This window comes from Diabrotica virgifera, chromosome 2, assembly GCF_917563875.1.
Source record: "Diabrotica virgifera virgifera chromosome 2, PGI_DIABVI_V3a".
Taxonomy (NCBI): Eukaryota; Metazoa; Arthropoda; class Insecta; order Coleoptera; family Chrysomelidae; genus Diabrotica; species Diabrotica virgifera.
The window spans coordinates 258211555-258231262 of NC_065444.1; the positions used below are offsets into that span (position 1 = coordinate 258211555).

A 19708-nucleotide genomic window follows, 5' to 3' on the forward strand; every position below is an offset into this window, starting at 1 on the left:
CTTTAGTTATACTAGACCCGAGATAGACAAAGGTGTTAACTATCTGGTATTCTTGTAACCTGTTAGTCAGTTGAACAGTCGAATCTGTCGACCACCATTATTTTTGTCTTAGCTTTATTGATTTTTAGACCAACTTTATTGCTTTCGTACTCAACTCTTCGCAGAAGATCAAATATTTCTTGCTCATTTGCTGCTATAAGTGTAGTGTCATCAGCAAATCTTAAATTGGAGATTTTCCTACCAGCTACTGTTACTCCACCAGCCCATCCTTTTAAAACCATCCTCATGACATGTTCACCATAAATGTTAAATAAGTCAGGTGACAACACGCATCCTTGTCTAACACCTCTCTCGGTCTTGAATTGGTTTGAGAACGTATGACCTAGTCGTACTGTCGCTATATTGGACTGGTACAGATTTTTAATAAGTGTCACCAGGTGCATTGGTGCGCCCATTTCTATTAAAATTAACCACAGATTTATCCAGCTTACACAAACATATTCCTTTTGGTAGTCAACGAAGCATATAATCATAGGTACTTGAAATTCTCTAGACTTTTCAATGAGTTGTCTCAGGTTCGGGATTTGTTCTCTTGTACCTTTACCCTTTACAAACCCCGTTTGTTCCTGAGGTATTTGGTAATGTAGATAGGTTTTTAATCTGTTTTTGATGATGTGTAACAAGATTTTACTAGCATGTGTTATTAGTGACAGTGTGCGGTAGTTTTCACATCTGGTAGTAGTTCCTTTTTTGTGTAGCGGTATATAAATTGAGTTACACCAATCAGATGGCCATTTTCCTGAATTTCAAACAGCGACACAGATAGAATGGACGATATGTAATCCTTTGTCACCTAGTAACTGTAGTATTTCAGATGGTATTGAATCAATGCCTGGGGATTTATTTCTCTTTGGTGATTTAATTGCATCTTTGACTTCAGCGAGTAAGACCGTAGGTTCTCTAGGGTAGTCAGAGGGCCACTGATTTTCTGCCGATACCTCGTTATTTCTATATAGCTCGCCACAGTAGTTTCGCCATGTTTCCAATATTTCGTCAGTATCGGTCTTTAGATTACCTTCCTTATCTATTACAGACCACGTTTGAGATTTAAATTCTCTGGTAAGGCGTTTGATCTTCTGGAATAAATCCCTCGGTTCATTTCGACAGCCATGTTCCTCTGCATATTTGAGAGATATAATCAGCTTTGTCTTTGCGGCACTGTTTTCTAATTTCTTTCGATAACGCTCTGTATTCACCGTTTGTTCCGTATCTAGTTTTATGTTCTTTTCTGAATTGAATCACAGTCCACGTATTATCGGATATCCATGGCTTACGGCCAGTGGAAACCGCTGCCTCACAGTCTTTTGCAGCCTCGATTACCTAATCTTTGAGATAGATCCAAGTGCTCTCAGGGTCACTATCTACTTGGTCTAAAGAAAGAGCTTCTTCTAGATTTTGTTGGAAGTCACTGATTTTTGATGGATTTAGAGACATGACTTTTCTCTGGGGTCTTCTTTTGGGGACTTTAAAACGAAGTCGAACGTTTAATACCAGGAGTTGATGTTGACTTCCACAATCTGCGCCAGGATATGTTTTACAGTTGAAGCCCGACGACTTCCATCTTGATCTTATTAGGATGTAGTCTATTTGATTTCTTGTTCGCCCATCTGGGCTGCGCCATGTGTATAATCTCCGTGGGTGATGTTGATATAACGTGTTTGTAATTGTAAGATGTTCTACACAGAACTCCACTAGACGGTCGCCATTCTCATTTCTCTGTCCCAGTCCATTTTTGCCCAGCACTCCTTCAATATTTTCATTAGATGATCCCACTTTGGCGTTAAAACCTCCTAAAATTATGATGGGTTCAAGATTCGGAATAGCGCGAACAGTTTCTTCTAGACGACCATAGAACCTGTAGATGTCTTCTTCTTGTGCAGCTGTTGTAGGAGCGTAAACCTGGACAAGGTGAAGGGTAATGGTGGATATTCTCATTTGAAGGGATATTATCCTGTCATCAATAGTATTATATCCAATTACGCAGTCGTTAAGTTTAGAGGGTACAATTATTGCGACTCCATTCGTACTTTTGTTATCTGGGCCTGAAAAATAGACGACGTTGCCAGCAGTTGTTTTAAAATGCCCTTTACCTCTCCGGTGAGTTTCTGAAAGTCCCAGTACCGAAAGATTGTGGTCTGCCATTTCTTTTTCAATTATGTGTAACTTTCCTTTGCTAATAAGAAAATACCAACTTTCATTATCCATAACCAATATTCCAATAGAAATAGTAATAATCATTGCATCATAAACATATGGCACTTCTTCTTCTTTACGTGCCATCTCCGCGACGAAGGTTGGCAATCATCATTGCTATTCTCACTTTTGACACTACAGCTCGAAAGATTTCAGTTGAGCTGCAACCAAACCATTCTATGAGATTTCTCAGCCAGGACATTTTTCTCCTACTTATGCTGCGCCTTCCTTGAATCTTTCCCTGCATAACTAATTTTAGGAGTTCATATCTGTCACCACGTGTTATATGACCCAAGTGTTGAAGTTTTCTTATTTTGATGGAATCCAGTATCTCCCTGCTGTTCTGTATTCTCCTTAGTAGTTCCTCATTGGTTATTCTGTCTGTCAAGGAGATATTGGTTATTGAAAGTCCATGTCTCAACACCATACAAAAGAACAGAAAATAGATAACATTTTAGTGCTCGCTTTCTAAGATTTAGGCTGAGGTCTCTACTACATAATATTTGTTTCATATTAGTGAATGCACTTCTAGCCTTTTCTATTCTAATTCGGATTTCTTTGGTATAATCGTTTGTTTGACTAATGTTTGTCCCTAAATAGTTATAATTTTGAACTCGTTCTATCGTCTTATTTATTTACGTGTAGATTGATGTTTCTAATATTTTTCTTTGATATGACCATGAATTTCGTTTACTTTATGTTTAGTGACAGACCAAATTCTTCACTCGTTGCAACAACCTTATCTAAAATTCTTTGTAGATCTATAATAGTTTCTGCTATTAGTATTGTGTCATCTTGTCATATTGCACTATTAATGATTAAAAAAGAGAAGTAAATGAAATTTGTTCCAGCCGTATATTTTAAACAGAGGTAAAACAATGTTATTGCCCGATAATTAAAGCACAAATTAAATAGGATCATTAACAGCAGGATAAAAGTTTTCCACACCCCGCCGCGCCGCCTAAAATGAACACTGAAGATACAAAGTGCTCTCGCTTAATTCACTAAATCCGGGGCTCACTATGATTAAGCGCCGGTAATTCGAGAACATCACGGCAGCCCATGAAATCAATACGAGTAACAAGCGACAAACGTGTTAACCACATTCATTTGCCTGCTCACCGCTAAAACAATGCACTGCGGTGGCGCCACTGTCAACCATCACGCCGCCTCCGATTTATCGGGATTAAACATCACAACACACAGGATTCATCCGATTCCACCGCCTGCTATGATATCCCGGCGCTGCCAGCGACATTCCCGGATTTTTAAGTTAATTGTTTCAACTGATTTGTTATCACTCATTGTGATTTTACTGTAAAATTACAGCCGGTGAAACTTCGGGCTTTTAACAATGCTTACAATTTTTAACTAGTAGTTTGAAAGCAAAATACAAAATGTTTTTTGGTATAATATTTTCTTGCACTGATTTAAACTTACTATTATTTTTTAAATTTCATTTTCTTCTTTGAGGATGTAATGCCCAAATTTTAGGCATGGGTAGCTTACTTGACAATTTACCGATACTGTTCTCGATCTTGTGCGGCATGTAACAATTGATCTGCTGATAAGCCAGTTCATTGACGAAGGTTTCGGAGTCGTGAATATTTCTTTCTACCAATTCTTCTTTTCCCTCGATATTTCCGTTGAGTATTAACTGCAGTATATCCAGTATCTGCTACCTCTCATTATATACACCCGATATTCAAGTTTTCCTTTTTTTTATCATCTTCATCAAGTCACATTCGTCTTGACCTAAGTATTCTGTTTAAAACTTGTTAAAACTATGTTTGAAATGCGTTGAACCCATGGCGTTTTAAGCTACGATATAACCACATATCCATTCTTCATGATCCAGTTTTCACATCCATTATAGTAATACAGGATACATATTTATAATATTTTTGGAACTTGATTCTTAGTTATAAGTTAAGTTGAGAATTGCACAGATAGACCTAATTTTCATCAAGGCTCCTCTTGCAATTTCTATGCGAGTTTTAATTTCCTCATCAGGATTTAGTGTTTCGATTATCCAACATCTTCTTCAGCCTGTGTTCGTCCACTGCTGGACATAGGCCTCTTCCAGTTGCTTCCATCGATTTCTACTCTTGGTAATTCTCATCCACTGTTTGCCCGCGACTTGTTTGATATCATCTGCTCACCTCTTCTGCGGTCTGCCTACTCCTCGCCTGTTCTCTCTTGGTCTCCAGTTTTTTAGTCTCTGTGTCCATTTTTCGGGATTATCTCGGGCAACATGTCCGACCCATTGCCACTTGAGCCTTGCTATTACGTTCTGCGACATCAGTAATCTTTGTTATTTCACGAATGTCGATATTTCGAATTTTGTCTCTCAAACTAATCCCTAGCATGGCCCTCTCCATCGCTCTTTGAGTTGTACTGAGCTGCTCTAAGGTTTTCTTTGTAAAGGCCATGGTCTCCAGTCCATATGTAGTTACAGGCAAGATACATTTGTCATAAACTCTACGTTTTAGACACATTGGTATATCTCTATTCTTCAAGATAAAGCTTAACTTGCCGAAAGCTACCCAAGACAATTGTAGGCGTCTTTTTATTTCGGCTATTTGGTTTTCTTTGCCGATTTTGATGGTATGTTCAAGATATATATAGTGGTCTACATTTTCAAGACTGACGTTGTCAATAACAAGATTAGTTTGTACATTACTCATTATTTTTGTTTTCTGAAGATTCATTTTGAGACCTATTTTATTTGACTGCTGGTTGAGTTCCTTCATCATTTGCTCCAGTTCCTTGATATCTGTACTGAATAGTACTATGTCGTCCGCAAACCTCAAATGACTCAAACGTACACCATCAATGTTTAGACCTTCTTCTTCCCAGTCGAGCTGTTTGAATACATTTTCCAATGCTAAGGTAAAAAGTTTTGGTGAAATAGTATCACCTTGTCTAATACCTTTACCAAGGCGTATTTTTTCGGTTTTTTGGTCTTCACTGATTTTGATGTGGAATGTGGCCTGTTCATAAATGTTTTTAATGAGTGTAGTGTACCGTGAGTCTATTCGAGCATCCCTGAGGGCTGACAAAAAGGACCAGGTTTCAATACTATCGAAAGCCTTGTGAAAGTCAATAAATGCCATATGTAAGGGTACATTATATTCTGTGGTTTTTTCTACCAGTGTTCTGATGGTTTGTAAGTGATCTTTAGTACCGAACCCTTTTCGAAATCCCGCCTGTTCAACCGGTTGATATAAATCAAGTTTTTGTGTTATGCGGTTGGTTATTATTCTTGTTAGCAATTTGTATAAATGTGACAACAAACTTATAGGCCTGTAGTTTTCAATATTAGTAGTGTCTCCTATTCTTTTCTCTATTAGACACCTATTCAGCAAGACTTCCACAACCTCTACAACGGTGTTGCCACCCATTTTTAACATTTCAGACGTTTATGATCCTCGCCAGAAGCTTTTTTATTCTTCATTTGCTGTAAGGCATGTCTAATTTCAGAGGAAGTTATTTTAGGGAGAGTTTCCGAGCCGACGTTTAGAATTGTTCTATGGTCTGTTCCGGGGTTCTGTATAGTGGATGTATAAAGATTCTTGTAGAACGTTTGTATTTCCTTGATTATTTGAGTTTTTTCCGTCACCATATTCCCCTGTTGGTTTTTGATTTTAGTTATCTTCGATTTTCCTTTAGTTAAATTTGATTTCAATACTCTCATGTTTCTATTGTCTTCGATGGTTTGCAATATTTGATTTGTTTTATAAGCCCGCAAATCTGACCTTATGCTCTTTTTAACTTTATTGTTGATAGCCTTATATTCTGGTAATTCTTTAGATGTTCTTCTTCTTTCTTCCATTAAATCCAGTGTTGTTTGTTTAAGTTTCGTTTTCTCGGATTTTTATTTTTACCACAGATCTTTTTTGTAGTTGATGTTATGTCATTCGTTAATTTTTCTGTTATTTCATTTATATCTTTCGTGTTGAATACTGGTAAAGGTCCTAGTTTCTTTTTTAGTTCACTTTGATATTCCTCTTGATTCATTTCGAGTGCTTCTGTTTGGTAATTTATCCTGTGTTAATAATTTTCTTCTATCGAATTTCGTATTTACTTCTATTCGCACCCTAACTAATCGATGGTCACTACCAGTGTCGACATAATTTAGTACAGTAACATCTTTAGCAATGTTTTTGAAGTTAGAGAGTATAAAGTCAATTTCATTTTTTACTTTGCCGTCTGGGCTGTGCCACGTCCATTTTCTCTGCATCTTTTTCTTGTAGAATGTGTTTAAGCAGAATAGCTTTTCTTTACTGAGGAAATTTGCGAGCATATCTCCCCTGTGATTTCTACTTCCCAGTTCAAAATTTCCAATATATTCGTTGTCGTTATTTTCGTTCTCTCCTATTTTAGCGTTGAAATCTCCCGTAATTATTACGTAATATGTTTTCTCTAGGTTTTTGGCTCTTGTAATGTCTTCATAAAGTTGTTCTACCACTTCATCATCTGCAGAAGAAGTTGGCGCATAACAATGGATTATTTAAATGCTGTATCTACAATTTAGTTTTATTACCAGATAGATAACTCTATTAGAAATCGCTTGGAATTTTGTTACCAAGTTTTCAATTCTTTTATGTACCAAAAAGCCTACGCCTCCTATACCTTGGTTATTTCCTGAATTGTATTGGTACAAAGTCTGCCCTGATTTTAGTAGAGTCGTTTCTTCGCCTTTAAGCCTTATCTCGCACAAGCCTACTATGTCCCATTTTATGGTCTTAAGTTCTTCTTGCAACTCTTCTAGGTTATCTTCTGTCCTCATCGTTCTGATGTTATATGTTCCGATGTGCATTTTGTGTGTACTAAGCGAATTTTTGCCTCCCCCAGATTCCACGAGGCAGACCCTTTTCTGGGTGTGGGGCTTGGCATAACATACCGTACCCACCTGGGGACCATATCCGTTCGTTTTAGTATTCGCCATTTCTAAGTAGTTGGAAGGATGAGTAGCCTTAAAACACCACGCTGGCTAGACGGGTTGGTGAGTATTATATCAGCCGCCTACTCTGGGTCAGACGCTGTTCGTAGCCGTCCATTCTGGATCAGACGCTACGGTTTTGATTCTATATTACCCCTATAATCGAGGGTTGCCACTTCCGCCATCCACACCGTACCGAAGCTCCGCTTCTCCGCCATGTCTGCCGTTGTGGACTTCATCCGTAACCCTGGACAAGGGACCCTAAACAGGTACTAGTTTCCCGGGTCAGGAAACCCCCGGAATCTGCGAGGGGCAGGGATTGATTCATTTTCCCTGATGGGATTATCTTCAATAATTTAAAGAGTTCCTACTCGCTACCCATATGTTATCCAACATAGTAGATATTTAAAATGGTTATCTTTTGTAATAGGCGCATTATTGACAATTAGTTGTATAGGGCTAACGTATTATTTACTAACCACTAAGTCCATTATTGGAGCATTCTCTAGTGACTTGATCCATAAAGAATTGAAGATCTTCGATACTTGCATGCAGCTATGATCGCTAGGTCATCTGCATATCTGATGTTGTTAATAGGTTCTCCCCCAATTCGAACTCCACATTGCCCTTCTAAGCCTTCGTTGAATATTATTTCCGAGCACACGTTAAATTAATTTGAGGATAACACAAACTTGTCTGAACACCTCGCTCTCACCTGTCTGAATGAAAATTTTGGTCTGTTTCTTTGCCGTCTCCCGAATATAAGCTTCTTGATTCCGATATCTTCTTCTTCTTTAAGTACCGTGCCCAAATTTTTAGGCGTGGGTAGCTTCCATAACAATTTGCCGATATCGTTCTCGATCTTGTGCGGCATGTAACAATTGATCTGCTGATAAGCCAGTCCATTGAAGAAGGTTTCGGAGCCATGAATATTTCTTCCGACCATTCCCCTTTTTCCGTCGATCTTTCCATTGAGTATTAACTGCAGCATCCTGTATCTGCTACCGCTGATTATATGCCCCAGATATTAAAGTTTTCTCTTTTTTATCATCTTGGTTAAATCACCTTCGCCTTGACCTACTCTGTTTAAGACTTCTCTGTTTGAAATACGTTGAACCCAAGATATTCTAACCATTCTACGATACAACCACATCTCAAAGGCTTCTAATTTGTTCATCATGTTAACCTTCATGATCCAGGTTTCACATCCATATAGTAATACAAGATACACATAACATTTTAGGAACTTGATTCTTAGTTGTAAGTTCAGCTGAGAGTTGCTTAGAATAGATCTAAGTTTCAGAAATGCTCCTTTTGCAATTTCTATACGAGTTTTAACTTCTTCATCCGGATTTAGTGTCTCGTTTATCCAACATTTAAAACGGTATTTAAAATGGTTAACTTTTCTTATTGGTTCATCACTGACAATTAGTTGCATAGGGCCGACTTCTTCTGTACTAACCACAAGTAACTTTGTCTTTGTTGCATTTATGTTAAGTCCGTTATTTGAGCATTCTCTAGTCACTCGATCTATAAGGAATTGAAAATCTTCGATATTTTCAGCCATGATCGCGGTGTCGTCTGCATATCTGATGTTGTTAATAGTTTCTCCCCCGATTCGAACTCCACATTGTCCTTCCAAGGCTTCATTAAAAATTATTTCTGAGTATAAGTTAAACAAAGTTGTGGATAACACACAACCCTGTCTGACACCTCTTTGAATGCAAATTTTGCCTGTTTCTTTGCTGTCTACCAGAATAGAAGCTTCTTGATTCCAATATAGATGTTGTAAAAGTCTCAGATCTTTATCATCTATTCCAATCATTTCTAGATATTCAAACAACCTATCATGTTGAACTCTATCAAACGCCTTCTCAAAATCTATAAAGCAGACGTAAATTGGTTTCTGTACTTCCTATGATCGTTGAAGTAATGTTCAATTGAGAACAAAGCTTCCCTTGTTCCCAATCCTTTTCTGAAACCGAATTGTTTGTTTCTCATTGTCTCTTCACATTTCTGCTTGATTCTATTAAGAATTATCTTAAGAAGTAGCTTGAGAGAGTGGCTCATGAGACTAATTAGTCTAAAGTCTTTACATAATGATGTATTAGGTTTTCTTGGGAGTGGAATAAATGTAGACTCTAACCATATCTGTGGCATCATTCCAGTCTCGTATATATGGTTATAAATGTTTGTTAGTTGTGAGACATTGTCGTTATCCAGAAGTTCCGATTCTGGATTCCCATATAGATATTGTAAAAGTATCAGATCTTTATCAGCTATTCCAATCATTTCTAGATTCTCTATAAGTCTATCATGTTGGACCCTATCAAACACCTCTTCAAAATCTATAAAGCAAACGAAATTGGTTTTTGTACTTCCCATGATCTGTGAAGTAATGTTAGCATTAATAACAAAGCTTCTCTTGCTCCCAATCCTTCTCTGAAACCAAATTGTTTGTCTCCCTTCTTCATATTTCTGCTAAATTCTGCATCTCAAGAGTTATCTTGAGAAGCAGTTTGAGAGTGCGATTCATAAGACTATGTAATTAGTCACTTATCATCAAGTATTTACATGAGGATGTGTTAGGTTTTTTGGGAGTGAGATAAATGTAGAAATAGTAGAATCAAACCAAATTTTATTATTATATATTTTATTATATAAACTATTTTAGGTTATATTAGGTCAGTTAGATAGGTAAATTTACCTATCTAACTAACTTACCTATCTCACTAACACTTTACCTGTACCGAACGGCTGATTTGAACTATTATATTCCCCTTTGTGTGGTTGTTTACATAAATGCTTCTAAGTCAGTCTGTTATATTATTTGCTGATAGTTATATCTTTATTTTTGTTTACACATCATTCAATCTTCGTTTGTCCACTGCTGGACATATATCTTCCTCATAATTTTCCATCTGTTTCGATCTGGTGCCTCTCGCTTCCAATTCCTATGACAACGATTTAGATCATCAGTCCAACGTGTTGGTGGACGAGCTCTGCTTTGATAGGCATCATCTTTTGGTTTTCATATTCGCTTTGTCCATCTGTTATCTGTCATTCGAGCCACGTGACCTGCCCGGGCTACGTGGTTTCTTAGTTTGGTTACATATTTTTTAATGTTAATTAATAATTTAAGAGTCTTTATACTCCAGAGCAATAAGATTTTTCTCGTGGCACATCCCCCTCCAGGCCGAAACCAAAATTTTTGAGTAGTATGGACGTCTATATTAATAACCTTTATGTTTCCTGCAGCCGAGACTTAGGTACCAAGACAACATAGAAACTGATTTAAAATCTATTGGAATTAGAGCATGGAGAAGAGTTGCCAGAGACAGGGGCGAATGCAGGATTGTTCTGAAGAAGGCTTTGGCTCATAAAGAGCTGTAACGCCCCTGATGATGATGATGATGTTTCCTGCAGCCGATTTTGATGATGTACATAGTTATAAACAAATGAAGATCAAAAAACGGTAAATTTTCGCTTTTTTCGTCTATAATTAAAAAGTTAAGCATTTTAAACAAATTTGAGAGTAAGAAACTCATAAATCGTCTAAAAAATTTCAATTCGGCGTTCGATGAATATGTCTATCCTTATTGGTTGCTTAGAAAATTGCAAAATAAGTCATAAATTTTGAGTTTTTTTAAATATTCATAACTTATGTAAAAATTAACTTAGAACGTTCTTATTACACGAATTGCTGAGACTTCTGGTGCTTAAATTACATTTTAAATTTCAAAGCAGTTGGTCAAATACTTTAAAAGTTATTTAATTTATTTATCCCAAATTCATTTTTTTTGCAACAGTATAAGTCAGAAAATTATGAGGTTACAGTAAGACTTCTGACAGTTTATGGAAGACGAACATTTTTATACTATCGACTTGATTAAAAAAATGACAAAAAGTAATTTTAAACAGTGTAAAATTATTTTGCAAAAACACGTCGATTTTTTGCTTACTTATAAACAATTAGAATAACTTTTTAACCGTTACCCGTAGAAAAATTATTTTTTCATATTTAGAAAGACTGGATTTTTATACACATTTAGAAAGAAAAACACATTTCCTAGGACAATTAGGGACGAAGTTAGCCCCGCTTTCCTGTAATTCACATGTTTTTGCAAAATAATTTTGCAGTCAAGTGTATTCAAATGGGAAATAAGCCACAATTTTACCTAAAAATGATTTTATTAACGTTTCGACGCCCAAGTCGGGTGTCGTTGTCAAAATACAAAATAATACTAAATAAACAAAAATGTTGTTGCTTAGTAAAAAATTCTTCTAATAATTTATTAGAAGTATTTAATAATTTATTAGAAGTATATAATTTTGCAGTATTTAGAATTATTTTTTGTCATTTCTTTTTAATTAAATTAATAGTATAAATATTCTTCTTTCATAAACTATCCAAAGTATTAGTGTATCTTCATCATTTTCTAAATAGCGTTGCAAAAAAATTAATTTGGGAAAAACAAATTAAATATCTTTTAAACTATTTGACCAATTGCTTTGAAATTTAGGGTATGATTTAAGTACCACAAGTCTCAGCATTCCGTGTAATAAGAACGTTCTAAGTTAACTTTTACTAAAGTTATGAATATTTATAAAAACTCAAAATTTATTATTTATTTTGCAATTTTCTATGCAACCAATAAGGATTGACATATTCAGCGAACGCCATATTGAAGTTTTTTATACGATTTATGAGTTTCTCACTCTCAAATTTGTTTAAAATACTTAACTTTTTGGTTATAGACAAAAAAAGCAAAAATTTACCGTTTTTGATCTTCATTTGTTTATAATTATGTATATCATCAAAATCAGCTGCAGGAAACATATTATAGGTTATTAATATAGATGTCCATAGGTACTACTCAAAAAATTGGTTTCGGCCTGGAGGGGGTTGCGTCACCAACATGTTATTTTTTTCTCTTATTTCTCTGAACTATTATTATAAATGTTTAATCGGCTTAACGAAACAGTAAAGTTTTTAACCTCACTTTTTTTGCGTATCTATCATTTAATATTATCTTCTGTTATATTTGCACAGTTAATCCATTGTAAAAAGGACGTAGATCAGTTCTTATGCTTTGTAATAAATTGAACGATATGTCGTTTGTTACATTATTATTATTAAAAATTATACTATTTTTGCTAATATCGAAATTCACAAAAATATTATTTAAATTTTATTTTAATAATTTTCATTATTCCTTTTGATTTATCGAAAACAAAACTATTTTGTATATTGACCAAATAAATTCTATCCCACTCTATCTTTGGAATAAGCGGTCTAAATATCAAATTTTTACTTAATCATATCCTTCATTAATTAACAAATATTAGTCCATGTGGTGAGACCGCTCCCGTCTGGAAAAATTTCTGATTCGGTTTCTTTGTGGATTCCTATTCAAAAATGTCCCCTTTAAACAAATCTGAAGGGTGCCGGGCGGAAATTTTGGGCAGAAATTGTTTAAACAATTTTTTAAACAAATACAAAAGATCACTTTTTTGCTCTGGGACATATATTTATAGGTTTTTTGGGTTATTTGAAACAAGAAAGGTATCTTGTAATTTTTCTTAAAATTTGATAGTTTTCGAGTTATCGGCGATTCTGAAAAATGCGAAAATACGCATTTTCGAGGCTTAAAAACTCATATTTAAATTAGTATTTTTGAGGTTGCCAAATACTTAAATTAAAGATTAAACATTTAGCTTCAAGATTCCGAAGAATGATCGCGTCTAACCTTAATTTATACCGTTGTTTTTTAATTGTTAAATATGCGTGTTTATCCGATTTTTTTGCCGGTGCGGCGAGCTCTATTTAAAAAATCTCCTATTTTCCTCCGAAAAATATTTTTTATAGATTCTTTGGGATACCTATTCTAAATAAAATAAGTTCCTTCACATTTTTCTCAAAAGGTAATAATTTTAAAGTTATAAGCGATTTAAAATACAAAAATGCGTTTTTTTGTCATTTTTCGGATTTTAAATCGCTTATAACTTTAAAACTATTAACTTCTGAGAAAAAGAGAAAAATGTCAAGGAACTTATTTTATTTAGAATATCCCAAAGAATCTAGAAAAAATATTTTTCTGAGAAAAATAGGAGATTTTTGAAATAGAGCTCGCCGCACCGGCAAAAAATCGGATAAACACGCATATTTAACAATTAAAAAACAACGGTATCAATTAAGGTCAGACGCGCTCACTCTTCGGAATCGTGAAACTAAATGTTTAATCTTCAATTTAAGTATCTGGCAACCTCTAAAATACTAATTTAAATATTAGTTTTTAAGCCTCGGAAATGCGTATTTTCGCATTTTTCAGATTTTAAATCGTCTATAACCCGAAAACTATCAAATTTTAAGAAAAATTACAAGATACCTTTCTTGTTTAAAATAACCCAAAAAACCTATAAATATATGTTCCAGCTCAAAAAATCGTGATCTTTTGTATTTGTTTAAAAAACTTGTTTAAACAATTTCTGCCCAAAATTTCCGGCACCCCTCAGATTTGTTTAAAGGGAACATTTTTGAATAGGAATCCACAAAAAAAATCGAATCAGAAATTTTTTCAGACGGGAGGGGTCTCACCACATGGACTATATTGGGAATTGGTCTTCGCAATACTAGCACTAATTTTATCACTTAAGGTATTCGACTAAATTTAAATTTTGTTGCAGGCAAAGACCACCAGTCAGACGACGAGGAAGACCTTCAGAGCGACATTAGCGACGATAACAAAGACCCTTCCAAAAAGAAGAAAAGCGACTCAAAATCCCAGAACTCCGGTAAACCTAGAAGAGCCCGAACAGCATTTACGTACGAACAATTAGTGGCGTTGGAAAACAAATTCAAAACAACGAGGTACCTCAGTGTGTGTGAACGGTTAAATTTAGCGATTAGCTTAAGTCTAACGGAGACGCAAGTTAAAATTTGGTTCCAGAACCGAAGAACGAAGTGGAAAAAACAAAATCCAGGGATGGACGTTAACTCTCCCACTGTGCCACCTCCTAGTGTTGGGTCCAGTGGGTCTTTTCCAGGTTTTCATCACACGCATAATGGTTTGCTTTATGGACACCATGTGCCATATGGGGGAGTTTACCCCTTGCAAACAACTAGTTCTGGGGGTTATACTCCGTATTTTCATTTAGCTAATCACGGGCATAATTTGGGATCTTGAACTTAAAGTTGATCTTAAATGTAGACAGAGAAGTGTTAATGATTTGAGGTAATTAAACAATTTTTAAATTTAAAAGGTTCACTGTTGCAATATGTCTTTACTATAAGTCAAGTGATTCTTTTTCTTGTGGTGCTGTCTCATTTAGTGGAGGTTAGCGACTATACTGGCAAATATGGCTCTATTCAATGCGGCTCTAAACAAAGATGTTGAATCAATGCAGGTCCTTTTCTAAGCCATGAAATCTGGCGCCTACCGATACCTGAGACCATCTGCATAGCGGATGTTATTTACTCTTTGACCGTTTATCCTGATTCCTTCTGAAGAGTGCGATAAAGCGTTCGCAAATATTACCTCAGAGTAGACGTTTACACTAGAAAGTCTGACTTAGCATGCCTACCTAAAAAACCCGAAGGGATCATTTTGGCCCCACGTTATTAAATCGATAAAAACTCAGGTTAATGATATCATGTCAACTCTGGACCATAAAATCTGATTTTATCTTTCAGTTTTATTGTTTAACACATTCGCAAACTATCAAAACACACAAACTGTCAAAGTAGAACACACTATTAAAAACTTTTTGGAACACCATACAGTTTTGACTTTTTGACATTTGCCACACATTACCTTGTTACAGCCCTGGCACTGATTGGAAGTATGATTTTCTTTACAAAATATTTTCAACTGACATTTTTTTCGTTTTTGGATAATAACAGTGCTGGTTGTTGGTATAACCGGTGTTGCTAGATGTAGAACCAGATTTCGGGAGACCATAATTCTTCACACATCCGACGAATAAACTTACGAAGACTGAGGGCCGGTTGTTCGAACGCTAATCAACATTGATCACTATCAAATATTTAATTACTGCCACAACTGTCAATGTCAACTTTGGTTGGGTTGCTGAAAACATAGTTAATTATAATTATGAGATTAGTTAGTCAATTAACATAACAATTATTAACATAATTGATTAACTAATTTCATAATTGTCATCAATAATTATGTTTTCGGCAACCCAACCAAAGTTGACATTGACAGTTGTGACAGTAATTAAGTATTTGATAGTGATCAATGTTGATTAGCGTTCGAACAACCGGCCCTAAGTCTATTTTCAGCTACTTCTTTATAAATAATCCATGCATTTATTGCTCCTAAGTCAAGAGTATCTATTACAAAACATGTGAATAAGCTATCGTCTTGAAGCAACTTTGTAGTATAAAGACGCGCCCCTTGGTCCTCAACACCAACCCCATATTTGGTCTGTTTATAAAAATTTATTGTTTCAGGAAGTTTCTTTCCATAGACAGCAACATTAACTCATTGATGTAACGAGCTCAATAAAATCACATTTTTGTCACTCTTTCCTTGATATTCAGTTAGTGTTATTTTTTCGTCGTTCTGGAATATAAGGGTAACATACAATTATTGTCTATTTTCACATTTCACGCTTAGAAAATCTTTCTTTCTGTTGCGATTCAAAGTACCCACAAGACTTGTTGATTTCTGTTGCAGCAATGTCTTGGCCAATTTCAATGAAGTGAAGTAGTTATCTGCCGTAACATTTTTGCCCTTTCCCAGTTGATTTTCCATTATCCGCAAAACAACAAAACAACGTGTTCACCCAAAATTGTATCTTTATTGCGTAGATGATCAGTGCCAGTATAAGAGTAACCACTACAATAAACAAACAACCAACATACATAAATATAATTTTACCCATCCGACAGGAATTTGAAAGAAAGACTAGTCGAAGTTCCGAGAAAACGATAATAACTTACACAAGGCCAATTTGGCCCCTTCAGATTTCTATGATAGGTTTGTTAAAAAACCATTTAATAAATTTAATAAACAATATTTTTCTGTGTCAAATAAGGCTTTGTATCAAAATACTAAAAGTCAGAAAATATGAAATTATTATTTCCTCAAATAAAAAAATTACGATAACTTCAATTCGCAACAGGGGTCAAATTGGCCCCTCCGACTTTCTAGTGTTAAACAGTATCGGTGATAGTACACAACCCTATCTGACACCTCGTTGTATTTCAATTAGCCTTGACGTGCTACCATTGGTTTTTATGATTGCTATCTGATTCCAATAAATAGCCTCTATAATTTTAGAATTTCTTTAAACAAACAACATTGTTTAATTACCTCATATCACATATACCTAAACATGTATGTATTTGTGCCATAAGACTGTAAATATCAAGCTGATGCATGACAAAATACAAGAATTTTGATTCGTTAAAAAATATATTATAGTTATATAGGGTGAGGCAGATAACTGGCCTATTAGAAATATCTCGAGAACTAAAGGCAACAGGATCATGAAAATTGGAATAAAGGGGTTTTGAGGGATGATCTATTAAATGAAAATATTTTCATCTCTTTGCAACTTCCGTTTTTACCGGAAGTTGCTTATAACTTGTTTTTTTTAATGGGACACCCTGTATATTTTTACATTTTTTGATTCTCCTCAATATCTTCTTTCTTAAAATATGAGATTTTGTAATATTATATAGGGTATTTTAAAAGATATTTACGTTTTTTTATTAATTTCGTAGTAACATTCACACCCTGTAGAATTGTAATAGTTTGACATTTAAAACTCTGCTTACGTTGATTGTTAAGAATCATTAGTATAGCTAATTTTGAAATTTTAGTATACAGGGTTGGTCGAAACTCAAAATGAATATTTTCTGAGTTTTCTTAAATAGAACACCCTGTATTTTAGTATTGTAATGAAATGATATTTCATAGTACTTTTTTATTTTATAAGTATTCCCTATACCTAACTGCTTTAATTTGTGAGTTATTGGTGATTCAAGCTAAACATTAATTGCAAAAAAATAGGTAAAATTTTATTAGGTTGGCCTTGAAAATATTCAATCACAAATAATTTTTCAGAAATAAACACATGTTAATCCAGACTGATCCTTAAAATTACCAATAATGGTATAACTATCAAAATACCTACGTAGTTAAGATTGTTGGTGCCACTAACAATTAAGCACAATTTAAAGCAGTTAGGTATAGGGAATGCTTAAGAAATAAAAAAGTACCATAAAATATCATTTCATTACAATACTAAAATACAGGGTGTTCCATTTAAGAAAACTCAGAAAATACTCATTCCGAGTTTGGACCAACCCTGTATACTAAAATTCAAAATTTAGCTATACTAATGCTTCTTAACAATAGTAGACTATATTAAAAATCATTTGAACGTAAGTAGAGTTTTAGTTGTCAAACTGCTACAATTCTACAGGGTGTGAATATTGCTACGAAATTAATAAAGAAACGTAATTATCTTTTAAAATACCCTGTATAACATTACAAATCCTCATATTTTTAGAAAGAAGACATCGAAGAGAATCCAAAAATGTAAAAATATACAGGGTGTCTCATTTAAAAAAACGAAGTTATAATCAACTTCCGGTATAACCGGAGGTTGCAAAGAGATGAAAATATTTTCATTTAATAGATCTTCATTCAAAACCCCTGTATTCCAATTTTCATGATTCTGTTGCCTTTAGTTCTCGAGATATTTCTAATAGGCCAGTTATCTGCCTCACCCTGTATACTGTGCATTTAGCATTTATTTTTTCAGGATAATGAAATTGCTTATTGTCTGTCTGTGGTTTAAGTATTATGTCAGCTGTAATATTTTTAAGTTTGAACATTTTTTTTTTCTTTAATTTTGGACCTTGTAGGAAGGGGGGTGGGAGTATTTCCCTTATTTCCCCTCCCTGGGATAGTATACCTATTTGGGGACAACTTTAATGTAAGTTAAAATTTTTACGTTTTCACGTCTTCACTGTGATTGGTATATTACGTTTAATAGTGGTTTTTCGAAAATTATTGTATTTTGTCATGTTACAAAAAACAGAAAACACTAGTAAACAAGATTTCATGTAATTTTATATAGCTATACCTGCTACATGTAGGATTCTGTGCAAAAATAGTGTAAAATAATTATAATGTAGAGTAGAGTATTTATTAATTATTGTAAATTATCTGGACTTTGTAAATATACCACGCCTTCATAAGTCTTTCCTAGTTTTATTTCAAAATAGATATATATGAAATACATATTTATGAAACAGTTCGTAAAGTATGCTTTTTGCGAACGCACGCGATGTTTAGAGCACGAGCGACAGCGGGGCGAGTGCTATACATCGCGTAAGTTCGCAAAAAGTACTTCACGCACAGTTTCATCGTGTATTCAATCAACGGTTTCATACAATATTTTATCTACGATAAACAAATAAAAAAACTGTAACTCTTCGTCACTGGAATTCATTTCTATTCTACAATTTTTAGAACTTTGACATTTAAAAATTCTAACTTCTTTCAAACCACAAAACTGTCAAAACTTTTGTTGTAATTTATTGCTCACATTTTATCACCATGACAACGCGAAAGTTTAGGATATTTGTTGATATGAAAGTATGCCAAAAAACAGTGCGAAAAAGTAAATCTAATTTAAAATACATTGTTACTTCACGGACACTTTAGATCATTCACAGACAGTTTTCACAAACTAAAAGCTTACTACATAATATGAGATAGAGTAGATACATATAAGTTAAGGTGCTTTGATCATGTGTCAATCCCGAATAAAACTATTTATTTTGGAATTTATTGTGTGATTTTATGATATACCTATAAGATTCTACATTTTTTGGCTAAGAAATTATTTGAAACATAAAATTCACAATGATTTCTGTTTTTGCATAATAGTAACTATACCTATAATGAACTAAAAAAATCAAGTTCTATAAAGGGATGACAGAATGGCAGCAGTTTATAGACAATTTTTCGATTTTTTTGCAATTTTTGGCAGTTTAACAACCTAAAAAGGTAGAAAAATTAAAACTTAGCATTATAGACCTGGATCCCGCGTACCAAAAAAAAGTTAATTGACAGCAAGCTGAAAATTTGTTAATAGCTTAACGGTGTCTAGTCGGACAAACTTTAATATACTGGAACACTGGAACAGGGGAAGTTTTAATTGTGGAACAAGTTAAAAATGTGGAACGTCAAGACTACGAAAACGTCCCATGTATTTTGATGGATAGAACTTGCAATTTAGTCCAAAAAGCCACTGTGCATCCGCTAGGAAAAATATTCCGATTCGGATTTTTTGCACAATCTTACTCAAAAAGGACCCCTTTTAACAAATTTGTATGTTGCCAGGTCCAAAAGTGGGTGAAAATTTTTTTAACGTTTTTTTTTTGTTTTTTTCCTAAAATTATGTTTTTTTTGCATCGAACAAAGTTTTTTAGATTTTTTGGATCATTTCAAACAGAAAAGGTCT

At 34.4% G+C, this 19708-nt stretch overlaps 1 protein-coding gene across 1 annotated transcript in view; it reads left to right on the forward strand.

Moving 5' to 3' along the window:
* The window catches only part of LOC126879859 (homeobox protein slou), a 39618-nt gene extending 21178 nt beyond the window's left edge, over positions 1-18440 (forward strand). Inside the window, exon 2 of the mRNA XM_050643173.1 lies at positions 13886-18440. Coding sequence (XP_050499130.1) covers positions 13886-14385 — 500 coding nt within the window. The 3' untranslated portion in view covers positions 14386-18440. The remainder of the gene's footprint in view (positions 1-13885) is intronic.
* The last annotated feature ends 1268 nt before the right edge of the window (positions 18441-19708 follow it).